Source organism: Anoplophora glabripennis, unplaced genomic scaffold (assembly GCF_000390285.2).
Source record: "Anoplophora glabripennis isolate ALB-LARVAE unplaced genomic scaffold, Agla_2.0 scaffold1192, whole genome shotgun sequence".
NCBI classification, from domain to species: Eukaryota; Metazoa; Arthropoda; class Insecta; order Coleoptera; family Cerambycidae; genus Anoplophora; species Anoplophora glabripennis.
Genome location: NW_019417314.1, coordinates 36,079 through 62,006, shown reverse-complemented (window position 1 = coordinate 62,006; position 25,928 = coordinate 36,079). Strand labels below are relative to the sequence as shown.

At 31.1% G+C, this 25,928-nt stretch overlaps 1 protein-coding gene and 1 non-coding gene across 2 annotated transcripts in view; one reads left to right on the top strand and one right to left on the bottom strand.

Moving 5' to 3' along the window:
• Window positions 1-1,603: 1,603 nt before the first annotated feature.
• Window positions 1,604-25,928, bottom strand: part of LOC108915074 — a gene marked incomplete at its 5' end in the record, with an annotated part of 59,575 nt that continues 35,250 nt past the window's right edge. Inside the window, one exon of the mRNA XM_018721027.1 lies at window positions 1,604-3,621. Within this exon, the coding sequence (XP_018576543.1) occupies window positions 3,386-3,621 (236 nt within the window). The remainder of the gene's footprint in view (window positions 3,622-25,928) is intronic.
• On the top strand, window positions 11,568-11,688 carry LOC111692260. The gene has a single exon (XR_002763186.1). It is a non-coding gene; the product is annotated as a U5 spliceosomal RNA (small nuclear RNA).

Genomic DNA, 25,928 nt, shown 5'->3' with positions numbered 1-25,928 from the left:
ATAGTAAAGTAAAAACTATAAAATTTGTTATAGAGCTAAAAATGAGTATGTAAACTTGAATACAATCAACTTTTCCTTTGAAATTTTGAGACAATCATTTTTGGCTAATTTTTTAGTGAAAACTGTAATGTAAAGGAAATTACGTAGTTGCTTCGTGCATGTCATTTGGGATTATTTTTGAAAAAAGTAAATTTCTAATCGATTACTGTAACTACAATTTTTTCCGTCACTCAGAGATTAACAACGGGTACAACATATTTTGATTTATTTCTCGCTGCTGTTTTGTACATTGAGAAATAATATATTTTTAACACTTCACCATATTATTTTTCAAGGACGAATGTTCACAAACATAGAAACCATTACTTTCAGTCGATTTTTTCGTAAACGTCAAAATTTTACAATCGAAACGAAGTTCACAGTTAATTTAGTTTTCTACCTATACAGGGTGTCCCGTTCATGTTTCTAAAAAACTTGTGTGCAAGTTCCTCATGGAAAAATAATAGGGATAGTTCATGTAAAGTTTTTTTTAGACGCCCAGTTTTCAAGATACAGTGTGTTGAAGTTGTTACTTTCCTAATGGTTTTCCTTAATTATCTTTAAATCGACTAAAGATAAAAATGTCAAAATTTGTACACGAGTAAACATTAACTGTGCGTTAAGAATAATGTACAAACGAATTCATTCTGAAATGCAGTGTTGCCGATACAGGTAAGGGGCCATCCATAAATTACGTCACACGAATTTTAGGACTTTTGAACCCCTCCCCCCGTCCTTATCACAGGTTGTCACATTTTTATAATCCCCCCTCCTGATGTGACGTCACACATTTTTTAAATTTGGGCATGTATTTAAAAATAATCGAGAGAAAACAGCTATTTTAATTTTTTACTTTTTTTTATTAAATAATCTAATAAAATCAACATAAAGTCCAACATTTCAGGTAGCGAGAATGCTAAATTATTAATAAATATATATCAAGTTCGTAGATTTTTATAGTTTTTTAGCAACATCTAAATTTCGCGTTTTAGTATTCTAAATTTTAACATGTGACGCCACAAAACTTTTGACCCCCCTGCCCCTTGTCTCAAATTGTCACATTTCGGTGATACCCTCCCTCCCCATTTACGTGTGACGTAATTTATGGATGACCCCTAATTGGAGGGGTACAATCGAAAAGAAAATATGTTAAACATTAACATTTATTACATTTCTAAACGGTTCTGTAAACTCTAAAGCATACTACAAAAAAGGTATACCTATCGAAATTCGGTAGCATGTACCATTTTCGAGAAAAATGAAGTTGCATAGGAGGAAATGGGGGACAATTCAGTATCTACTGTAGTAATTCGAGTTTGCACATTTATTTAATTGTGCAGCTGTTTTGTTCTGTATGTGTCCGAGTCTGTTTCCTAATATTTTTCAGTTTTTATCACTTTTTTTAAACATTCATGCCCATCAACAATTCAGTCCATTCAACAATTGTTTATTTTAGTAATGGTAGTGTAGTAGTTTACAAAATCTAAAATTAGTTTTTAATAGATAATATAATTAAGGAAAACCATTTGGAAAGTAACAACTTCAACACACTGTATCTCGAAAATCACTATTATTTTCCCAGAAGGAACTTGCACACACGTTTTTTTGAAACATGAACGGGACACCCTGTATATAGGAAGTAAAATTGAATCTAATTGTTTTGTATATATTTTGTCAGTCGAACTGAAAAATAAATCAGTTTAAAGTAAAGGGCTTTCATTTACTGATTTCAAAACTATTTTGAAAATTGTAACGTGATAAAAACAAAACCTATTTTCCAGTTGACTGGGAAGTATTCAGGAAGTGTTTTCCTCCCGTTCTAATCTTTACATACTCCATATTTAAATAATTGGAACTCCTCCGAGAGGAATACATTAGCATAAATACATTAAATATTTTTCAAGTAATCATTTTTATTTTTATTACCTGAAAACCTGAAGTGTTTCTGAAGTGCTTTGGAAGTACATTTTTTTCAATTGGAAAGACTCTAAGATGAAACTGAATTTGACCTAATTGCATTATTTTTTTTTTATTAATTTGCCTATACTCAATCTGGACATAAGCATTTTTAGATGATAGTTTATGAACATTTTCTTTTTATAAAGGATACGATCAACATATTTTCTAAATTCTGTCGCTAAAAGTATTATTACCCGCGTCTTTGCAATAAAATTATTATTTGTCAAGTTAATATATTATGTATAAGATTATTATACTACTGCTTTGAAAACAAATCGTTATCGGTTATTTTTGTATGTATTTCTATTTTCTAACTTTTTATTTATTTACATCTCTGTATTGTGGTTATGAGAAACAAACCAACTAAAATAAAAGTTGTTTTCACTATTTTCCATTATACATATACCTTTTGGATAAGGGCACATTTTATATTTTGTTTTAGGTGATGTGAAATCTGCAAATACTTATTGTTTCACGTTTACATTTTTATGTCTTTATTTACTGAATGTTCTTGTGCTGTGTTTTACAAAAAATAAATTTTTTGTCCTCTGGGGCATATATGGTGAGTCAGATACAAAAGCCACAATTTTAACAATGTACATCATTCAATGTGACAACTTTTGCTTAATCAATTTTTCAAAAACTCTCGTTTTTTCCGATGAAAATAACGCTAATGAGCTGACAACGGATTAGGGAAATATCAATGAAATTTATGCCAACATTTTACGGAATGATTTTCATTGTCTTAAATTTTAAATACTAGCAATGCTTTCCATTTTTTGTGCTTCTGTCTCTTTAACATTAATTGATTAATTTCAACTTACTGCGAGCGATGGCAAAAAGAATTTACAATTTAATAAAAATATCTTAAACACTAACAGGTTTTCGAAAAAAAAAATTATACAAAAGATGTTGCTTTTGATGCATGGTTAAAATTTTGATATCTGTTTTTAGGTCACAATGTATAAGCAGGTAAAGAGTGAGCCAACTAAAATTTTCCATCTCATATAACTTTAACGAACGTTACTAAAAGAAAATATGGTCAAATGTATTAATTTTTTATTCTTGAGGTCAATTTTTGAAGGGTACAGAAACATTGTTTTTTTTTTGTTGTAAAAACGTTATTTGAAACAGAAAAGTTTGTCGCTCACCTTATCGAAGTAATGCTTATTGAGCCCTTATATTTCTGTTTTAATAGAAAAGTTTATATTTCTCTTTTTTATAATTAATTGAATTTTACATCCAGAGATAAAAACGGTTCAAGAAGATTAAGCTCTCCTGAATACATCAAATGTAACACATGAAAACACTCATACTTCTATGTTTTTTTTACGGTCTCTTTTCTTTTTAAGTAAAATCCACACCCACTACAATAATGTTAAAACACTTAAATTTCAACTTGCAATACACTAGTTTTCGTCCCTTTTCTAGTGAGCTTCGTATCGTAGTCCTTATAAGTATTAAGCCTGTGTATTTCAAAATCAGTCCTGGATTGTGAAGCCAACACAGAGTCCTTTTCCAGCTTGTGGCAGAAGGTGCCGCCATACTTGTAGTAGTTCCTGTCCTCGTGCTCTCTCTGGCAGCAAGAATCGAAAGCTCGTCTGAATTCCTTGCGGAACTTTCCTGAAATAGAAGAAGTAGATTAGTATTCTTCCATAACGATGTGATTACTTAGGCATTACCTAAATTTTATAGATCCAAATCTGCCGTCCATGAGTTCTTCAATCTTTTTTGCAAAATTTAAAATTCTTATCGTAGACTCTTATGGGGTTTCTTGATAGCATATACGTACAAAAATGTATTTGCCGTCAATAACGCTAATAAAATTCGAAATTTGAGATATTCCACGAATGGATTAAAATCTTATGCCGAATTGTCTAATAAATGACGCGTTTTATAATTATTTATCGTTTATTTATATTTAGAGACAGAGGCATATTCAAGAAGGGTGATGGAGCCCGGTATGGTTCATTTCCAATTAAGTCTTTGATAAAATGTGAAATACTCAATTTTACCCAAATTGTCAATTCACTGACCACCTTTTTGGGAGACCTATGCAGACTGTCTGCTAAAGAATTGACCAAATTTTACCACTAGATTCCATGAAAATTATCGAAGGTAGGTAATTTATCTAAAAAATTGTCCATAATTGCTTTTATTCCTTATGTAAAATTAGAAAACAACCACTGTATGGGTTTCTGAGACTAAAATTAAGTTTAATTTTGTTTTAATCAGCGCCATTATCTTTCTCTGTTATTTCTCTAGCGCCTATTGTTTTCGATGAACAACCCGAATCAATGTTCATCATAAAGTATATGTTGATGTTTGACAACCTGTATAAGTACTTGCATATAATTTCACTAAGTTGTTTAATTTGGAACTGGGTTAGTTAAACAAGTCAAGTAAAGTTACGTTAAAGTTGAATATAAAATATGAAAAATGATTGCGTTACTTACTAAGTTTCTTGAAAAAATATGTAATTTATGGTACGAATTTTCATAAAGCGACAGAATTTTGTTTCAGATCAGATTGATCAAACGGAGTTGTCAAAATAAACAGACTGTTGCTTTTTAAATAGAATATTCTGTTATATTTTTATTTTTTTAGTTAGTACATTTTCTTATGATTATATTGATATCAGCATTTGATGGGTGTATCTCTAATAGTAATGAAGATATGGCCCAGGTGATTGTACCATGTCGATATTGAACTTTACCACACCTCCTTTACTACATGAGAAATATCCTTCATTGCTTATATCATCGGAATAGGAAAAATTCAAATATGTAAAAATTTACATGATGTCCAATTAAAAAAAAAGTTGATTTATTTCGACATCTTTTCTATGTTCATTTGTGAATGTGGATGTGTAACATCTTATACATATATTCGAATGTTCAAGCACTTTATTGTCATTAAAAATTTTTATTTATTTTGACACCTTCATTTGCTTGATCTGATACAAAATTTTGCCGTTTCAGGAAAATTCGTACAATTTTTATATTGAACATTTTCTTTTATCTTTAAAAATAATAAGGTGGGGTGCAAAATGGAGACAAAATACACATTGTATATGCACATTATACATATTGACTCAAAATCCAGGGAATTCTGAGTTTTCAGAAGAATCCTCAAAACTCGATTTGATTTTCAAATTACTTGATTCAACTTGACAGTATTTTTTTTTAAAATCAAGTAGTACCATTGTATAAGTAAATATAGTAATATAATCCCCATGTAAATTTTGTTAACCAGTAAAACGATACGAAAGATAGTGTGGACATCTATCGTCTATATCGGTTATTAATATTTCTTAAATTTGTGCTAAAGAACTCACTGTAGGTCTAGACGGTCTCAACTGTACTGTTATTATACAAGGGGTATAGTAATTCGTTTGTAGATGGCTCTAAGTAAGATTGGAATAATATAAAAAATCGCCACTGTGTAATGCATAAAAAACTGGTGTTGTTGAATCGGTGTTCTGTGTACTGTTTACATATTTAAAATAAATTAATAATGGCAGGAAATATATGTCAATATTATAAATGTGGAAAATCTAAAGGAAAATTTCCCAATATAATTTTACATCGATTTCCATCGGAAAAATATGGTGGTAAAGAATGAGTTAAAAAATGGATAGAAAGTTGTGGTGAGTAAATAAATATACAGGGTATCCTAAAATCATTATACCATAGGTAGGAAAATTAAGTATTTTATTTAAAAGTTTAATACAAAATTTTCAACTTCAAAGATTCTTAAAAAATTTTACAAATTTCATTATCAAATTTGAGCAGTTTAATAAAAAAATTTAAACTTAAATGATTTTTAAAAATTAATCACAATTTCATAGAAGTTTGCATTTTAACTTATGAANATGTGACGTTCCAAAGGCACTTGAATAATCGCTAAAGTCCAAAAATCGTTCCGCGTTTTATGTGATTAGGCGGACGGGAAGCTCCGCCCCTAAACCCTGTTTCCACCAATCCTAGATCGGAATTTTTACCTTCATTTAATAAAACTATTTCGACCTAAATTTCAAAGCATTTTCCACGTAACAACGTCGCGTTTAAACTAACAATTTTAAATTTAATTTTTCTAATAATTTCACGGCGTCGTCGCCCGTGACAGTACCTATGTCAAAAATATTATCAAGAATGTATATATATGAGATTACGCATCCACCGGCATCGTTGTCGTTGTCGTGCCGGTGTCGTGTCGGCCTGTGTGAAACGGCCATACATGGCGGCAGATCTACAGCTTCAGAATCAGAAGTAGCCTATACGCGAAATGTCCGCACCGCAGTGGCGGCGAAATATTCGCGTCAAAACGTTACCTATGAAAGTAAATAGCCATGCCTGTACCGCTGCGAAGATATCGCGATATTAAATTTAATTCGCCGCGAAAATTTCGTTGCCACTGCGAATATTTGAAAATTCATTTGTTTTTTATTATATATTTGCATTCAGTATGTTTCAAAAAATGATGTAGCGTTTTTCCGTTTTTTTTTTGTCAATATTATCTGAGATATACAACCATTGTATTTACTTATACAATGATACAACTCTAAAATATGAACATTTTTCGTCCTTTTCTATAAAGGCGTAGTGACGTCAAAAGCTACGCATCGAGGTCTCGCAGGCCTCGAAAGCCTCGAAGACTGGGAATTGACGTCACAGCGAGAGAGACCATAATTTTAGAAAGGACTAAAAATGTTTTGTGGCGAGGACAAAATGGTAAAAAACAAAGTTTTAGTAAATATTCTTGTGATATCAAGGAACTACATAGAAAAACAATTGGATATTGCGTTTCCGAGAGATATAAAACAAAATGCTTGTTTTTTTTAATGAAACACCCTGTATATTTATCGTTTTTTAAATTCCTCTACTTTTTCTGATTACAGCAATATACCGGATATAAAACACGAATAATTAAAATTAAACTAGATAAAAAAATTAAAAATAAATCTAATAATATCAAGTGTTATCTATAATTTAAACTAATACAACGATGGTATACCCCCCTTTTTCTTTTTAGTTTTGAAAATAAATTATTGCAATTTGGGACATCGTATTAAACTTCACTTTTTGACATTTTACTGATTTTTCAGTCACTTCCGGTTTCGGCGGAAATGACAGTAACTTACAAAATTCTTCATAATTTTCTGAATCTAATGATAAGTGATATTTGAGACGTAATTTCTTTTCTATTTTAATTTTTAGTTTGCCATTTAGGTCTGTTTCAATNTTTTAATGGAACACCCTGTATATTTATCGTTTTTTAAATTCCTCTACTTTTTCTGATTACAGCAATATACCGGATATAAAACACGAATAATTAAAATTAAACTAGATAAAAAAATTAAAAATAAATCTAATAATATCAAGTGTTATCTATAATTTAAACTAATACAACGATGGTATACCCCCCTTTTTCTTTTTAGTTTTGAAAATAAATTATTGCAATTTGGGACATCGTATTAAACTTCACTTTTTGACATTTTACTGATTTTTCAGTCACTTCCGGTTTCGGCGGAAATGACAGTAACTTACAAAATTCTTCATAATTTTCTGAATCTAATGATAAGTGATATTTGAGACGTAATTTCTTTTCTATTTTAATTTTTAGTTTGCCATTTAGGTCTGTTTCAATTTACTTTAATCGATCCATACAATGCTACAAAAATCAAAATCCCATCAAAATAAAGTTCATCGAACAGTTTTTTGGGACGTGCATATCAAATGAAACTATCTTTTGGTGGCACACCCTTCTTAAAAATTATAGTAGTAAATTAACGCACGTTAAAGTTCGTCCTTTATAAATAATCGTGATTATCTCCAAAACCGTTGAAGATAAGTATAGGAAACCTCTATATTCCAAATCAATGAATTTAAAATAAATATCTTGCTTAAATTACATACATATTGATTTAACTAATTTTATCTTATTTAAATAATTTCTCAAACCCTAGATAAAAATTCAAACCGCATTAACTGAAGCTTTTTTGTCGTACCTTTACTAATTTTCATGTCACATGATATGAATTTTTTCAATTTATTCTATCTACCCTATCATTTGTAATCATTTCCAAATACAGTAGCTTTATATACATATCCCAAGCCAACTGTATTTCCAAATATCTGTGTAATGGATCATTTAACTATTGAAAACAAGATGGCGCTGTATCGAAAGTGTAAAATTGAACGTGAACGATTAACTTTATACTTTATATATCTGTCACGTAAAGAAGTTATTGCTTGGGTTACACGAGTCACAATATAGCATGCAGATGTTTTGCTTACTCCTGCAAAATCACCTGCTGCAATTAACAAACTTCCTGTAGCATAGAATCGTAAAGTCAAAAATAATTTTGATGCTGGCGATATTGCATTATTTCGGTCTGTTGTACATTTAATTTGATCCTCATTTGTATTTAATAACATCAAACAAGTTTGTTTCTTCAGCCGAAACCGTTTGAAAAACTCTAGCTCATCATATTCTTCAAAATAATTGGGGCTGTAAAAGGAAATGTACCTATGTAGGACTTAATTTTAAACCAAATTTTCATTATCTCACCGATGTTTAAATACTTTTGGATGTCGGCGTAATACTAGATTTTCAACAAGTTCATCCTCTTCGTCTGAATCAAATACATTTAAATTGATTGGATCCATTTTAAGGAAACTTTCTACAGCTTTTATAATTACAAGAACTTTAAACAGTAACACTGTCTAGTCTACAAGGTTTGAGGTTATAACGCCATTGAAAATGACAACTCATAAAATTCGACGCGAGACGCATCGACCAATAGAAAGCAAGAATAACTATGTACGGAGTATATCCCTTGAAATTCAGAGGGATAAGATATTCCATAGTTTATACCAAGAATAACTTTATTCCATGATTGTAGAACGAAATTTTAGAAAGTTATTCCAAGTATAGCTTATTCTTAGTATATACTCGCATTGTAGAACCGGCCCTAAATATCAAGTTTACATCATATGGCTCCTCCTTGTAACGAATGCGAGAACTAAAATTTGGTCAACTATTCGGCCATAAGAAATATAATACTATATTTACTTATACAATGGTAGTACGTACCTGTTTCTCAAATTTGATGCCTTTAAAAAGAAAATTGGAAATATAATTTTAAACGAAAATTTCCTATGAATGTTGGTCCCACAATGTTTGATAAACAAGTTACAGGGCGATAAAATTAAGTTATCAGAAACATTTTTTTACTAACTCCAAAATAGTTAATTGAATTCAAATAAAATTCAGTTCAGGTTATTTAAGATATCGATTGCAAACTTTTGATGGGAAAATTCATTTCCAATAACAGATTCAGAAGGTAAATGAGGGTTTTTATCTTACAAAGAATGATTATCCTTGGCGTTTTCGGTAAAACAATTAATTCTTCTGAAATAACATATTAAAAGATTTTCTTATTCAATAACATGCATCGTTTTATAGAAAACTGCCAATAAATACTTTTATGCGTTTTGTCGGTACATATTCCGAAAATTTAAAAAAGATTTTTCTCAAATTTACTGACACACCCTGTATGTCAAGTGTTTGAAATAGTTTTCCAAATGGTGTAGACATCAAACATTTTTTGTTATTCATCTTTGTCTTGGTACCATTAATTATGATATGCATTATTTTCATGGATACATCAGATATTTACGTTTATGATAGGTACTCGTAATTGTATTAGGATTTATTTACAAAGTATCCAGCAGCTCACCTCTTTTTTTAATAGCTTAACTGCTTCTAATTAGAGATCTTTAAACGAAAGTCACAGTTGGCCATGGCCCATTCGAAATCGAGAGCATTTAATGTTTTACAAAAATGACATTTAATGACATTTCATATCTTTTCCTTTTATCGAAATTATAAAAGAAACAGGTACTCCTATGTATACAATTAGATGTTATTTAAGTTATTTAAGCATTATTATTTTCCATTTACATGTTGCATCTTCCTTATTATTTTAGGTTGTAATTCAATACTGTTGTAAGTACATATATTAGTGCAATATTTTTGTTTCTGAGATAGATATTTAAAGTTACAAAAGCTTTCCTGTGTAGAAATTCTATTTATAGAGAAGTAGGCTATTATCCCAAATTACTCCACAAACATCAAAATTATGGTACAGGAAAAAATATGTACTTTTTGATGTGTCACTGACCAGGTAGTTGTGCCTAAACAAAAGTTGTTTAACTTTTTTTTTAATTAATAAATTAGTTTTTTTTTTTGGTTTGAAGTAAAGAAAACCGAGGATTAAATTTTCAGCATCTACTTAATATGTTTTAAAGATATTCAAGTTATTCTAAAAGACCCCTGAGCCACTTTCATGGAATTAACCACATTCGACACCCGAGGTAGAAATACATTGGCGGCGTGGCGTTCACCGTAGCAGCTTGCAGCGCATACTGCGTTTTGCAGTTATGAAGGCGTGTTTCAACATAAGTGTATCGTCCTGTGCATTATCAGTGTAATTTCTCATTAAAATAAATCAATGCCGGTATAATTATTTTAAGACAATTTTTCCAAATGAAAATTTCAAGGCACGCTACTTCTGCGGTAAATTGTTACAGTAGTTCCGATAAAAGAACTTTATTGGCTTATTCCTTTCTTGGAATTCTATCTGACTATACTTTATTTGAGTGACTAAATATCTATAAAAACATTATTATCGGTTACCCTAAAATCCTCTGTTACTAAAAACTACAACCTATAAACGCTACTCAAGTACCTACAACTGTTATTCTTTAACAATTCGCTTATCTGAGGAAATGATTATCAGGAAACACATCATCGATCTTACATAACATTGACCGCAATCCCTTGCGTCTAAAAAAAAGAAAAGGAACTTTGTCACGCTATTTTTATCTTTGCAAAGAGCCCCCAAGGTGTCCAGCGACTGACGTCTGAAAGCAGAGCTTTCGGAGATCACCTAAGTGATCGAAAATTTACCTAAAACGTTTACGTAATATCTTGAGTGAGTTTAGATTTAGTTAAAAAAACTCTTTTTTTATTTCAATCACTCTTTTCAGTATATTTCAACGTGGTGCTTTAAAAATAAGTCAAAACACACTTGTTTATTTATTATCAATATGCCTTAGTCACAGATACTGCAAATGTTTATGAATGTATGTAAAATATTGCTAGAAAATTTTAGAAATTTAAGATTTCGAAATTAATAAGTAAATTTTTCTCCAACTGCACAATTAGAAAATAAAAGGAACATTTGGGGTTTTGTCTTTGTAGCGTTCTGCAAATTAATCTCCTGAATTTAAATTACCTTCAGTTTTGTAAAAATAATATTTATCATACCAAATATAATTTACGCAAGCTAAGCGTTTCTTTAATCTGTATTACAATATATTTTACAACGGGTAAGCATCTTATAATACCCCTGTTGAATATGCAACACCTAATACTACCCGATGCAGAATGAAAACAGGTTGAATAATTGCTATGAGTTTTTATCTAGAGATGGCGCCACATGTGTCTCACAGATACTGTTTGACTCAAGGTCTAGTTGTATTCATCAAACGCCAAGTTCTGTACTCTGGTTTCACCTCAGAACGAATAAATCTTTCGCCTTTTACTAAAGATTTCCGTGGGGTGGAACACTCAAATGAGTCTATAAACAATTTTTTTTGTGCCCGGCGGGAACGCTGGGCCTGTAAGGTTAATTAAACATAATGTTTTTTATAAGTTAAGGTAGTTAGGAGTGTTGTGACGTGAATTTGTATTTGTAGTTCTTCTTCTTTCACGATCACGAGAATCAAATGAATAGTTCATGGAACATGGAACTATAGTAGGATCGTATACGNAAATTACATTTAAAATAAATAGTTTATGAGAATAAAGGAATTTTTGTAGCAACAAGGGTGCCAGACCTGAACTGATCCTCTTGTCCCTTCATAATGTATAAAGAAATTATTCAATTTGTAAAACCCTTAAACGCGTACTTCATTGGTTTCCTTGACAGGCAATGATTTATTACTTTGCATCGAATATGATCGTACTATAGTTCATTTCCTTACCTTTAGTTCACATGCTCATCTTGCATTCATTATCCATTCCCAATTCCCATTCCCATTGAAATTTATTGATAAAACCACAGAATAAATAGCTAAGCGTAGCTATTTATTCTGTGATAAAACGGATGCAATAATGAATAATGGAAGACGAACACAAAAACGCTGTTGCTGTTGAGAAACTAAACTATATAGAGACTAAAGTGCTATACACACAGGGTGAGTTTTTTTCGATATGAGGAAAGATGAACAGTATTTAAAAAAAAACGTCATGGCTGACTAGATATTTGGAAAAATCTGAATTCGGGCAATTCTTTCAAATGCGTGTAGCTCCGTGCTATTTATTTTACAAAAAAATTTTAAATTACGAAGTTTCAGGTTTTTGCAGTGTTAATAAGACAGTGTGATCAAATTGTTCGTGTAGTGTAACACTTTCGTTTTCAAGTTATAACATAAACTTCAAGTTTTTTAAATGTATACTATAGTTAGAGCTATGAGCTAGAAAAAATATATTTTTTATGCTTTCCAACGATATATTTCGTATTGTTATTTTGAAAAATGGAAGAACTGCAGCGGTTCACAATAGTCTATATGTGTCAGAGCACCGGAGCAGTGTGCGACTGGCATATTTTAAATAAAACAATAATTGTTAGTGTGTGTATCACTTTATATTGTGTGTGTGTGTCTTTAGGTTTTTAAGGTGTACATAGTTTTTGTAGATATAGAAAAAGTGTGGGAGAGACAGAAAGAAAATCCACGCAGGATAGAATTTAAGCGGACAGTGATCGTTGTTAGATACATATTGTATAGAAGACTTGAAAGAATAAAGGTGTTGCAATCTCAGTTGTGATTTATTCGCTTCATATACATTACAATAATAATAAATAACAACTGGATTTATTTTCATATTAATTAACTTAAATTATAATGATGGAAATCATAATTTGTGGTAAGTAAATGAAATACTCAACAAAGACACAAAAAGTATCAGAATGAACGAACCATTATTTACTTTAAAGATATTAACGAAATTACTAAAAGCGTTGTCAGTAAACATTTCGATTGTTTTCACAGCCATCTACGTCACCGAGCAATTGAAAAGTTAAAAACAGCTGCAGTTCATAGCAAACTATGGTTTACATTTAAAAAAACTTGAAGGTTATGTTATAGGTAACTTAAAAACGAAACTACACGAACAATTTGTTCACACTATCTTATTAACACTGCAAAAACCTGAAACTTTGTAATTAATTTTTTTGTAAAGTAAATAGCAACAGAGCTACATGCATCTGAAGGAATTGGCTGAATTCGGATTTTTCCAAATATTTAGTCAGCCATGACGTTTTTTTCAAAAAATAAAAGTTAACATTTAATAAGGATTAATAAGGATAATTAAACTGCACATATTTCCTCATTTAAGCTTTTTTGTATCTCTGCTACTTGGCCAGATCCCTACATTAAACATCGAAAAAAAATCACCCTATATAAATTTTATGACACACTGTTAGAATTAGAAGTTATAAAAAATTTATTTCTGGATTATTAAATAATATAAAACAAAACAAAAATTATCCAAGTTATTTTTGCACGATTTATTAATAGATTAATCACTTTTTATTTTGAAAAAAAAAAATTAAAAATAATTTATGTTTCTGTCTAGTTTAATAAGCGCGACATATTAGTGCAAAATAAAATTAAGTAGTTTCAAGTTTGAAGTACTAGATGCTTGAAGTATGGTTAATCTTGTCCATGAAATGCACAATCATTACCATAAGTTACGATTTATGATAAAAAATATAATTCAAGAAACGACATTAACATATAAAGTAGGTACAAAATTGTTTTAATTCAGTTATAACTATCTAATATTCTCTATAATCTTTGATTTTCCTGAATCAAAGATTTATCCATGCATAGAATCTAATGTAATATTGCCTAATTATAATAAAGTGCCTTATGCCACTATCACGTTTTTCTAACGCGAAGAGTGCAAATCTGTTTATTATTTCTAGTTCCTTGCTTTTGCCCAATCCAACAACTATCGTGAGTTCTTTTCCTTCACTCGTTCCTCTGTGTGGATGTATGGAGTATGGAGTGAAACTGTATAAATTGTTTAGTTCACGGTGAATTAGACGTTGAATAAAAATTTAGTGAATTAGTTCACCTAGTTTATTTCGAACTACACACTTCTGTTCTACATTTTTACTGATTGTGTTCTGTACAACGACCTTGTGGATCATTATTCAAACTCAACACGTTTTTCTATTTTTATTGAATTATGCTGTAATGCGGACCATTATTCACAGTTATTCACATAAAATTTTATCAAATGGTAAAGCTTTACAAAGTTTTCCTGCGATCGTACTCTTAAAACTGTGTAATGTGTTAATAGGTATGTAGAGGCCTTTTATGCCTTTTAATATGATTAATGATTTTATTCCATTGTAACCAAATCTCTTATAACATCAATATTATTTAACACATGTTTGGCTCCAATAGTTATAATCGTCATAAGTGATAGAAGTGATTTAGAGAGCGGACAATGTGTGTCTTTAACCCGAAGAATAGGTCAAATTTTGATAGAGATGTGTACGCGTTCAAAAATGTATTGTGTATAAACTATGCAAAATGTAATTATTATGTATAGCACATATATCGTATTATCCTCGCGAAGATTTGTACCCTTTATTTAAAATCCATAAATCATGTGAACAGGTTAAATAACGAGAAAATAATTAAGTTAATTTAGTTCTAAAGAAATTTATTTATTTATTTATTTATAGCTTTATAGCCCAAAACAATGTCCACAAATTACTTAAAGCTAATTGCATATAAAAGTACAGCAAAGATTATTATAATAGAAAATGTTAATTTACAATAATAGTTCCCTTTAAAAAATTTTTAAAACTACGAGCGAAATATGAAAAATATCTAGAGAACTACAGTATAAGTTAAAATGTCTGTATATTCTGTTTATAGGAGAATTTTGACCAGAATTAGTTCGATAAAGTCTCAAGAAACAGTGCATTTACTCTAAAATCATGTTGTGGTACATGTAAACTGATAATAAAGCTAATAAATCTGGGGAATCGATAAAATCATTAAGAAGCTTATACAAAAATACTGTTTCGGCAATAATTCTTCGATTCTCCAATGAAATAATGTGATAATGATTTCGTAACATCGTGCTACAATGAAAAGAATACACACCACTCTTCTTGTAGTGTAAATATCGCATAAATCTGTTCTGTATGGCCTCAAGTCGAGACTTGAGATATATGGTATATTGAGAACTCCATACGATAGATGCAAAATTAATTATGCTGTGCACGTATGCAAAATATACAGACTTAATAGCAAAAATCGACCTAAAATTTTTGCAAACTCTGACGATGAAGCCAAGCATTTTGTTGCTTTTTAAAGTTATATAATCAATATGTGAAGAAAAACTCAATTTCCTGTCAAAAACAACCCCAAGATCTTTTATTTCTTCAACTTGATTTAAAATATTCTTATTAAAGTTATAATTATTAGAGTATATATTTTGGTTACGGGTAAAACAAATATAGAAGCATTTACTTAAATTTAATTGAAGCTTGTTCGATTTACAGTATTCAAAGAAAGAGTTTAAATCTTCCTGGTAGGCAATACAATTATCGGAATTATTTATTTGGAAGTAAATTTTCAAATCGTCTGCGTAGAGTAAAAATTTACAAAATTTGAAACAATGACGGATATCGTTGATATATATTAAAAATAGTAAAGGTCATAAATGTTATCCCTGAGGAACACCTGACATTGCAACGTAGGGGGGAGATTTGTAACCACTAATAGTTACCAATTGCGACCTGTTGAAAACATAAGAGGTAAGCCATCTCAGTTGGTTACCTTGTATACCAATTTCAGACAATTTAGATATAAGTATATTATGATTAATTTTATCGAATGCTTAGCTAAAATCGGTATACACGGCATCCACCTGAGTCTGGCTATCCATAGCACGTGTAATATATTGGGAGTATATTACTAAATTGGATTCGATAGATCTATGTGGAAAGAATCCATGTTGCTCAATAATGATAGACGATTTAACCGCGCTAAGTAAATGCTTATAACATATACGTTTAAAAATTTTACTAAGAATATTTAATTTACTAATTGGCCGATAGTTGGAAACTTCGTTTTTATCACCTTTTTTGTAAAAAGGAATCACAAAAGCTTGCTTCCATGTGTCAGGAAAATCTCCCTCTTCAAGAGACTTGTTGAATAACAAAGTGAGGTTACAAAGGGAATTTGCACATTTTTTACAAAAAATTGAGGGAATACCGTCAGGTCCGGCCCCTTAGTTTTCGTCTAGTTCAATTAAAGTATTTAATACTTCGTCTCTCGTTACAATTACATTGTTAATATTGTTGATATTATTGAAATTATTGATTTTAATAGGACACTGGTCATACGGTTCATAGACACTTTGAAAAAAATTGGCAAAATGCGTACAAATGTCTACACCATTGAAAATTATCGCCATGTTTAAAAGAATTAGGAAAAGAACCACGACCTTTTTGAGAAGAAGCATACTGCCAACATTTTTTAGTGTTTTTAGGTATTGAATGTTCTAAAGATTTTATATAATTAAAATAATCTTTACGTATAAGTTTCTTAGATCTATGCCTTAAAGTACAGAACAATTTATAATCAGATTCATTTCCATAAGTTTTCCATTTTTTATGAAATTTTATTTTTTCTTTAATAACATTAATAGTATTGTTTGAAAAGTAGAAAGGAAACTTCTTATTTACAATTTTCTTAGGAACATAATTAGTTATAACATAATTAATTTTCTCGTAAAAAATAAATAAAGATTCATTTATATTTTTGTTCATAAAAATATCATACCAATTGATAGTTTCTAAATAGTTATTGATTGCAATGTAATTAGTTTTTTTAAAGTTGGGTATAAAAGTATTGTTAGACTTTAGTGATTTAATTAAAGGACAAGAGAAAATAAATTCAAGACATGGGTGATGAGCGTCCTCATCAACAAATGAACTGTTGCAATATTGTAAACTATATTATGTTATCACAATTAGATATAATTAAATCTAATAATCTATTGTTAATGTTTAATACTGAATTAAATTGTTTTAACCCACAATAGGAAAATGTGTCTATTAATGTAGAAGATCTTTGATCAACATTTAAAGGAGTGAAGTGTAAACAATTATTTACAGAGACCCAATTGACAATAGGTAAATTGAAATCACCGCATATGAGAAAAATGTCATCAGGTAGAGAAGTGAACAGTTTATAAAGATTATTACTAAAGCAAGCAGCGGCATAGATGTCAGCTGGAGGTAAATAAACGCAGCATAAATGTATTTTAACTCTCTTGTCGACTACAAGTGATGCCCATATATCCTCCGCTTGAAATGAAATGACACTCGCGCCCATCTATAGTCCATCTATCGACATCGGTTGCGTTTATCGAATTCCTATTGGCCAGAATTCAAACTGCAGCCCTATTATGAATGGAGCGTGAGTTGGACTATTCTATCATGTGCGTCGCCTGACGATATTCGTTACATTGACTCCTAATTTCCAATTAAAAGAACGACACTATTTTTAATCGAACTTTGTTTAATAAATATGTAGTATACAATTTCTGATTTTCTAAATATTTTATATCGCCTAAAAATGTATGTACCGTGGAATTTTCGTGAATTATCACGTACATTTCCGATGCATACCCGACACGCCACAGCGTCATGGGTAATGTATCTGTAGTAGGATCATATTCGATGCAAAGTAATAAATCATTGCCTGTCAAGGGAACCAATGAAGTACGCTTTTAAGGGTTTTACAAATTGAATAATTTCTTTATACATTATGAAGGGACGAGGGGATCAGTTCAGGTCTGGCACTCTTGTTCCTACAAAAATTCCTTTATTCTCATAAACTATTTATTTTAAATGTAATATATTATAAATCCAATTTGTTTCCTAAATTCCACATATGTACTACATTTTATCTCTGTACGCGCCACTGTTGTTTACTTGTTTTTTGGAAGCGCTATCTAATTGACGGCAAAGCTCGCCAGGTTAGTATTTGACGTATAACCGACCAGTTCGTACACTTGATGCACCTGGGCGACTACAGCTACTACCAGAACACAATGCCTATGTAGCGGTATTTCAGATTTTACATTGAATTTCATTTTAAATTTGAAATGATTTATCTTACGCCTCCTAAAAATGATGACACGATTTTCCTTTGAAAAAAAAGCCCGACATCTTTTTGCTCTACTTTGCATCGAATACGATCCTACTATAGGTTTATGAATGACATATCTATGTTCAAGGTTAAAGTCACAAATTGTCCGCTCTCTGAATATATGTAAATGCTGTTACAATTGCAATTATGTTTACCGCCCATATCCAAACACGTGACGCATAATAAAATGTTGCCTAGAAACTGGCTATTTTCCTGATATTCGGAAATTATCCATCATTAGATCTCTTGCGAAGAAGAATAGTCTAGACATTTTTTTCTGATTTAAAATCAGTTAATATAATCCCCACTTTATCGAAGGTATTGAAGAAAGTTATCCAACCTCAATTATATAATTACGTAATTGAAAGCAAAATTATTCCTTCATGACAGTCTGATTTTCGCAAGAATCACAACACTACGGCAATTTCAGCAAATATTCTAGATAATGCATTACGATCTTTGAACAATAAAAATGGTACATAATTAGTTTTGCTAGATTTCTCTAGAGCATTCGAAACTCTCGATCGTTCTCTTTTATGTGCTAAACTGCACTTTATGAAAGTTCTGTATGTATTGTTTTGATATCTACTTGTCTAACCGTCGACAGACAGTTTTATTTAATATTGTATTTTGAGATATTGCCCTATAACTTCAGGTATTCCCCAGGAATTCGTTTTATGGCCAGTGCTGTCTTTGATATATCGTCCCTATTATCACGTAGAGACTGCAGATATTTTTCATTCTATCAGATATAGTGAAATGCAATGTTATGCTGTTGACAACACTCAATTATCTTACTCTTTTAAACCAGAAAATAAGAGATCTGCTTGTGATTACATAAACAGCGATTGAAATAAGGCATCAAAGTACTCAAAATAATAACTTAAAATTAAATTTACATAAAAGCACGATCAACTGCTTCTATTCTAGAATTATATGGAGAAATATTCATATTAAGAATTTCAAAGTTCGAAAAAACTTATTGAAGCATACGCACTTCCATTAATGAATTATTGTGGAAATATTGTTTATTTTGCCTATTTAGATAGTCAAACAAAAAATTGTCTACAACAAATTTAATATTTATGTTGCCGATTTCTATACCGATTAAGAAAATATGATCGCATTTCAAATAAAATAAATGAATCCGATTGGTTAAAGTTAGATAATATGTACATACCTATAATCTTTTTAAATATCACATGTCTCTCTTTGTTCATAAAATTATGAATAGTTCTGAATCCTTATACCTCGGGCAAAAATTAATTGTTAAGCGGCAGTTTCACATAACAGTTGACAGTTATCGCAGCGATTTTTAAGAGGTGGGGGATTTTCTACTGTGATAGATTTACTATGTACCGATTGACTATACTTTTAAATTTCAGTAATATATTCTTTTTTAAAATGGCGCCGAATAAAAAAGTAGTGATAAATGGTATTACCACTTGTTTGGTAATAATGAAAAAAAAGTTATTATTGAAGAAACAGTTATTATCTAAACGAAAATACATGAAAAAATCTCCACACTGTTAATGTACTGCTGGTTTGCTTTCATTATCGAGGTATCGGACATCCATGTATCGTAGGTTGCTTTCCTATAATGCTGTCAATCTATAAGTAGCAGTTTAGATAATACATTAAAAAACCTAACACTTGTTCAATTAAAAAAAATGTGTAAAATACATTTTCTCAAAATGCAGTAACTAGCCTTTCTACATACATTTTTTGTGTCTGGTTTTTGAGGTTAAATTTTACTTTTTTATCTTTTATATATTTTATTTTTCTATTTTTTTTTTGTCAATTAATTTTTTAATACTGTCGTTTTAAGAATGAATATGCTTCTGTAGTATTTTATTTTATTTTTTACCTCTTTTTTGCGCGTATTGTATACGTTTACATCATCCGAAACAATTTAATATACCTATATGTATAATGAATTAGATTTTTATGAGGTTAAGTAGAGTAGACATTGGCAAGACTTCGCCTTATGTAGGTGAAATTGTATTTTGTTTTATACAATTTTCAAAAAATAAAGACAAAACTATTAAATAATTATTGTGGAGTTGAGTTAGGAGGAGGATCCAGGTCCCAAAGTTCCTTTTTTTCGTGCGATAGTTCCCCCCTGGTATACAAACACACACACATTGCGTTGCGTTTTATTTTTTTAATTTCAATATACCGTTCAGTTTTTCTCTCTACTTTCTGCCCGTCACAACGAATTCTAAGCACTAGAAGGAGCTTTGTGTATTCTTATACATGTGTTTTAACTGTAGCAAACATCTAAACAGAGAACTACCTGATAAATAAAGATAGATAGTGTCAAATGTAAACAATGAGACACAACGGTAGTGATGTACTGTCAAAAAAGGCAAAATATTAAAATTTACAAAATACCAATACACATTTGAAAGGATTATTCAATTTATAAATAATTTTTACATATTGGTGATATAATTAAATGCTTTTATTCAACACGTGTATATAATGATACTATAATTTCTTTGGTATTAAAGGAATAATGTGGCCTATAAGTCACTAGTGAGTGAGTGAGTCATAAGTCACTATATATTAAGTTATGAGTTATAAAACCCACAAGTGACTTATAGAAATCATAAAAAGACAAACGTTTGGTTTATTTTTCTAGTTTTTATTAGAAAACCAATTTGAAACAGTAATAAGTTAACAAATAACCTAAAATGCTACAAACTTACAATCTACCTACTTATTAATATTAACATTAACATTTATGGTAAAGCCGTAATTTAATATTTGAAGGAGCACCATCAAAAGTAAGAGAAACTATTTTGATTCCTAATTCACTTAAAAATTCTAAACATTTTTTTAACAAATTAGCTTTTTCTCCACCACTTAAACCGTTTGTCAACCCAACAGGTATTTTCCAATGACTATTTATAGCTACAACCATAAAAACAAGGGCTTCCGTAGCTTCTGGAATATTATCCCCATATACTTCAGTGCCGACATCAACATATCCAGTGAATCATTTCCCATTCCACTCAACACGTAGACGTTTCGTCAAATACCAAACTGCCCAAAATTTCACTGTTTCTTTCTCTTACTTTCATTTTAACAGCAGCAAAATGATCAGAACAAACAAAAATGTCGGTAATATTGACATCACCTAGGGAGAGCTTCCACAAGTTTCTCCGTTCCAGATTCTTAGGAAATCTAAAAAATACAGGTATTACTCATAATATACTTAAATATTACTGAAACAGGAAAAAATAAGTTGAACAATTAAAAAATATATCAATTTATTAATTTAGATAATGATTTAGTCAGTATTTTATCACTGCTAATTAAGTACTAAATGTAAAACACCCTTATGTAATTCCTCAAACGCCGCCCATGTTGCTTGTTTCCTTACCTGTGAAAAGACCGTTGCTCGCCATTTTTAAATAAAACTTTACAAATAACACACTTTCTAACCATATCTTAGCACTAAATAAATGTCCATACATAAAAACTACACAACAATAAGAGTAAAATGCCACACTAAACACAAATAAACTCAAATACGTTAATAGCGGCTACACACTTTTCCTTTGACAGATGTCATCGACAATTATCGAAATGCGGACGTAGGCGGGAATATTAATTCGACCAATAGAAATTTGTGTCTCCTGAAGATCTGATTTATTTATGTACATTCGCAAACAAATACATCCAAAGCTCCTTCTAGTGGTTACAATTCGTTGGCCCGTCACCTATATTTTCCAGACGCCAAGTCCACATACAAACTTTTTTCGACCTGCCGCAGCTGTGCCTCCTACAGAAAACGAAACCCCAAAGTGTCCTCCTAATTTCATTATCTTCTAAAGCGCACGGTTAATTCTCAGTCGCCTCTATGAACCCTCTTTTCGCAGTTTAACCATCTTTTTCGTCCCGAGGCTAACATGATTTCACAGAAAATATTATTAAAAGCCCTTTTAACTCTTCAGTACAAAGAGGCGCATTTAACTGGCTACACCTACCTTCAATCTGGCGATAATATTTAAACCGCCTTTGTGATGTCTTCCAGAAATTCGTTTCGGGAGGTGTCGGAACTGAATATAAATATTCAAAAGGGTAATTTTGGCTATTAACGAAATGTATCTAGTTATTTACTTAGCAGGCGAAGTTTGAAGAAATTTGTATAGAAGTAGTCAGCGTGTTGTTTTAGGCAGAGTGGGCTCTTTGCTTTTCCATTTTAGTTGCTTTTTAATGGAAACTGCTTCGGGGTTGTTTCTGTTATTACTGTGCCGAATTTGGTAAAATAATGATTTAATAAACAGGCTTTCTTTGAATGGTAGGTACGAGAAATTTTCAAATAGGAAACTTCGGGAATTGCTTCATTTCCGGGGTGGATAATGACATGAATTATAAATGAGGGCCTCTAACTGTATAACTACGAACAAAGTAGAGAATGTTTGAAATTATTTGAATGTTATATATACATATAACTTGCCTGAATTTGAATATTACGCTACTTTGAAATATTCCATTGCTTAGATATGACGTTTTAATATTCCGTGTATGTATCGGGTGTCCCAAAATTCACGCAAGGTTTGAATTTTGCCCCATTCGTGCGGTAGTGTTGCTAACGAAAAAAAAAAATTCCTTACCAAGTCGTCAAACATAAAACTTCAGTTCGTGAGAGAGCTGCTGTGAGTGCAGGAACATCAATTCTACAGGGTGTATCTAAATAACACCGAAAAAATTCAAGGGGCGATTCTCCGATGAAAATTAATAGGGGTCTTTGGTATAAAATTTTTTGAAAAAACCCTCCCCTGAAAAGTTACGCCCCTCCTAAAATTACAAAAAAAAATTGTTTTTCTTTTTTATCTTCCACGTACATCAAGCTAAAGAAACCAAACTTGGTGAACATTATCTGTCAATAAAACTACACTTTTTGAATTTTTTTCAACCCTGAACTATTTTTGTAAGGGGTTGAAATAATCAACCCCTATGACATTTTTTCTTATAATTTTTTTTTCGATAAAATTTTTTCCTTTTAAAAAATATGTCTAAAAAACCCCATTCATTTACTAACTTTTTGATCTCTTCAAGTTTCTTCGAAAAGTTAAGGATTTATGACAAAAAAAAATAAATGTATTGTAATGTATTTTTAAAAAGATGAGCTGTTTAACGCGAGTGTATTTTGCCGAAAGATCTAGTGGCCTGTTCTTTACAATGGAATCCGTAGAAACAAATGTCAATGTCATTTATTGTCATATTAAATAACATTTTATTAAAAAACACTCAACCAAATAGTTGACCTATGATTCTACTAGGCTAAGAAGTTTGGAACTTAGACTAAAAGTGAACAAATGATGAATAATGTTATAACAGTAACAAAAAATAAAAATCTGTCGGATATTGACAATACAATCTACAAAAAATGTTGAAAATGATTGCCTTCAGCTTCAATACAAGCATCTACTCTTGTTCTCATAGAATTGCGTATGCGTTCAAATATTCCTGGTGAATTTTTTATCGTTTCACACCCTGCTACAATGCGGTTTCGCAAATCATTGATATCTTCAACTGGCCTTGAGTAGATCAAAGATTTCAGATATCCCCATATGCAAAAATCCAAAGGATTAAGGTCAGGGGAGCGGGCTGGCCAATTTACATATCCTCCTCGACCTATCCATCGATTGGCATACACCTCATCCAAGTGACGTCTTGCACGTATACTAAAGTGGGCTGGTGCACCGTCGTGCATAAACCATAAACGTTGCCTAATTTGAATGGGAACTTCTTCAAGAATAATAGGTAATTCTTCGAGAAGATGACAATATGAGTCACCATCTAATCGTCGTGGAAGAAAATAGGGACCAATTAAATGATCGTCGATAATTCCGAGCCACACATTTAATGAAAATTGATACTGATGATTTCCTTCAAAAAAGTCATGAGGATTTTCCTCAGCCCAAATATGATTGTTACGAAAATTTCTAATACAGTCTCTTGAGAAATTCGCCTCGTCAGTAAATAAAATATTTCTTAAGAACTGCGGCGCTTGGCCGATCATATTAATAAGCCATTGACAAAAAACCACACGTGGTAAAAAATCTCGAATCAGTAACGACTGCACCCGTTGGAGATGATAGGGATATAACTGTTGTTCTTTTAAAATTCTAAAAACTACCGAATGGCTTACATTTAGGACACGAGCTATTTTCCTGGTACTAGTTTCTGGGGATTCCTCAATTAAATTAAGTACGGCTTCATCGACAGCTTCAGTTCTAACTTCTCGGCTACGGCCACAGTCATGACTTCTCTTTTCAAATTTTCCAAGTTCCCGCAAGCGTTGGTGAATATTTGTGAACGTAGTATGGTGGGGTAATCTACGCTCTGGGTACTGTTCAGCATAAAGTCTTTGCGCTTCCAATGCATTACCGTTAGCATACCCATATGTAAAATGCATATCTGCCATTTCTAAATTCGAATAGTTAACCATATTTTCGGTTTATTAACTAATATTTTCTACACAAAATCATGAAACTTGTGAAATAGTAAGAAACAGTAACAATAAATGACATTGACATTTGTTTCTACGGATTCCATTGTAAAGAACAGGCCACTAGATCTTTCGGCAAAATACACTCGCGTTAAACAGCTCATCTTTTTAAAAATACATTACAATACATTTATTTTTTTTTGTCATAAATCCTTAACTTTTCGAAGAAACTTGAAGAGATCAAAAAGTTAGTAAATGAATGGGGTTTTTTAGACATATTTTTTAAAAGGAAAAAATTTTATCGAAAAAAAAATTATAAGAAAAAATGTCATAGGGGTTGATTATTTCAACCCCTTACAAAAATAGTTCAGGGTTGAAAAAAATTCAAAAAGTGTAGTTTTATTGACAGATAATGTTCACCAAGTTTGGTTTCTTTAGCTTGATGTACGTGGAAGATAAAAAAGAAAAACAATTTTTTTTTGTAATTTTAGGAGGGGCGTAACTTTTCAGGGAAGGGTTTTTTCAAAAAATTTTATACCAAAGACCCCTATTAATTTTCATCGGAGAATCGCCTCTTGAATTTTTTCGGTGTTATTTAGATACACCCTGTATACCGTGGCCAAGAACTGGTCATTTCGAGAAGGTATCAAGTAGATGGTTTCATTAATCGACGAAAATTGTCGCATTTGGGGTTCAGAGAACCCACTAGTAATTGTTGAGAAACCAATGCGTCCACAACGTATCACTGTTTGGTGCGGATTTTGGGCTGGAGACATCATCAGGCAAATACAATTAACAGTGCTCGCTATCGCTATGGATGTAGACAGCTCGAGAAACAATTCAATTACTGCATCATTTCGTGACTTCTTTCTTTGGGGTTTTTTTTGAAGTCTAAAATTTATGCCAACAAGTTCACGACTACCCACGCCTTGAAGAAGGAAATTGAGTGCTGTGTCAATGAAATTCAGCCGCATTTATGCAAAATGGTCATGAAAAATTTCGACAAAAGTGTGTTTTCTATCAAAATCAATTTTTGTGTGAATTTTAGACCCTTTAAAACTACCTAAAACTCATCTGCAAGGATTTATAAAATAAAGTACACACAATAGTGTTATGGCATTTTGATTAGAGCCGCTATTTGTAGG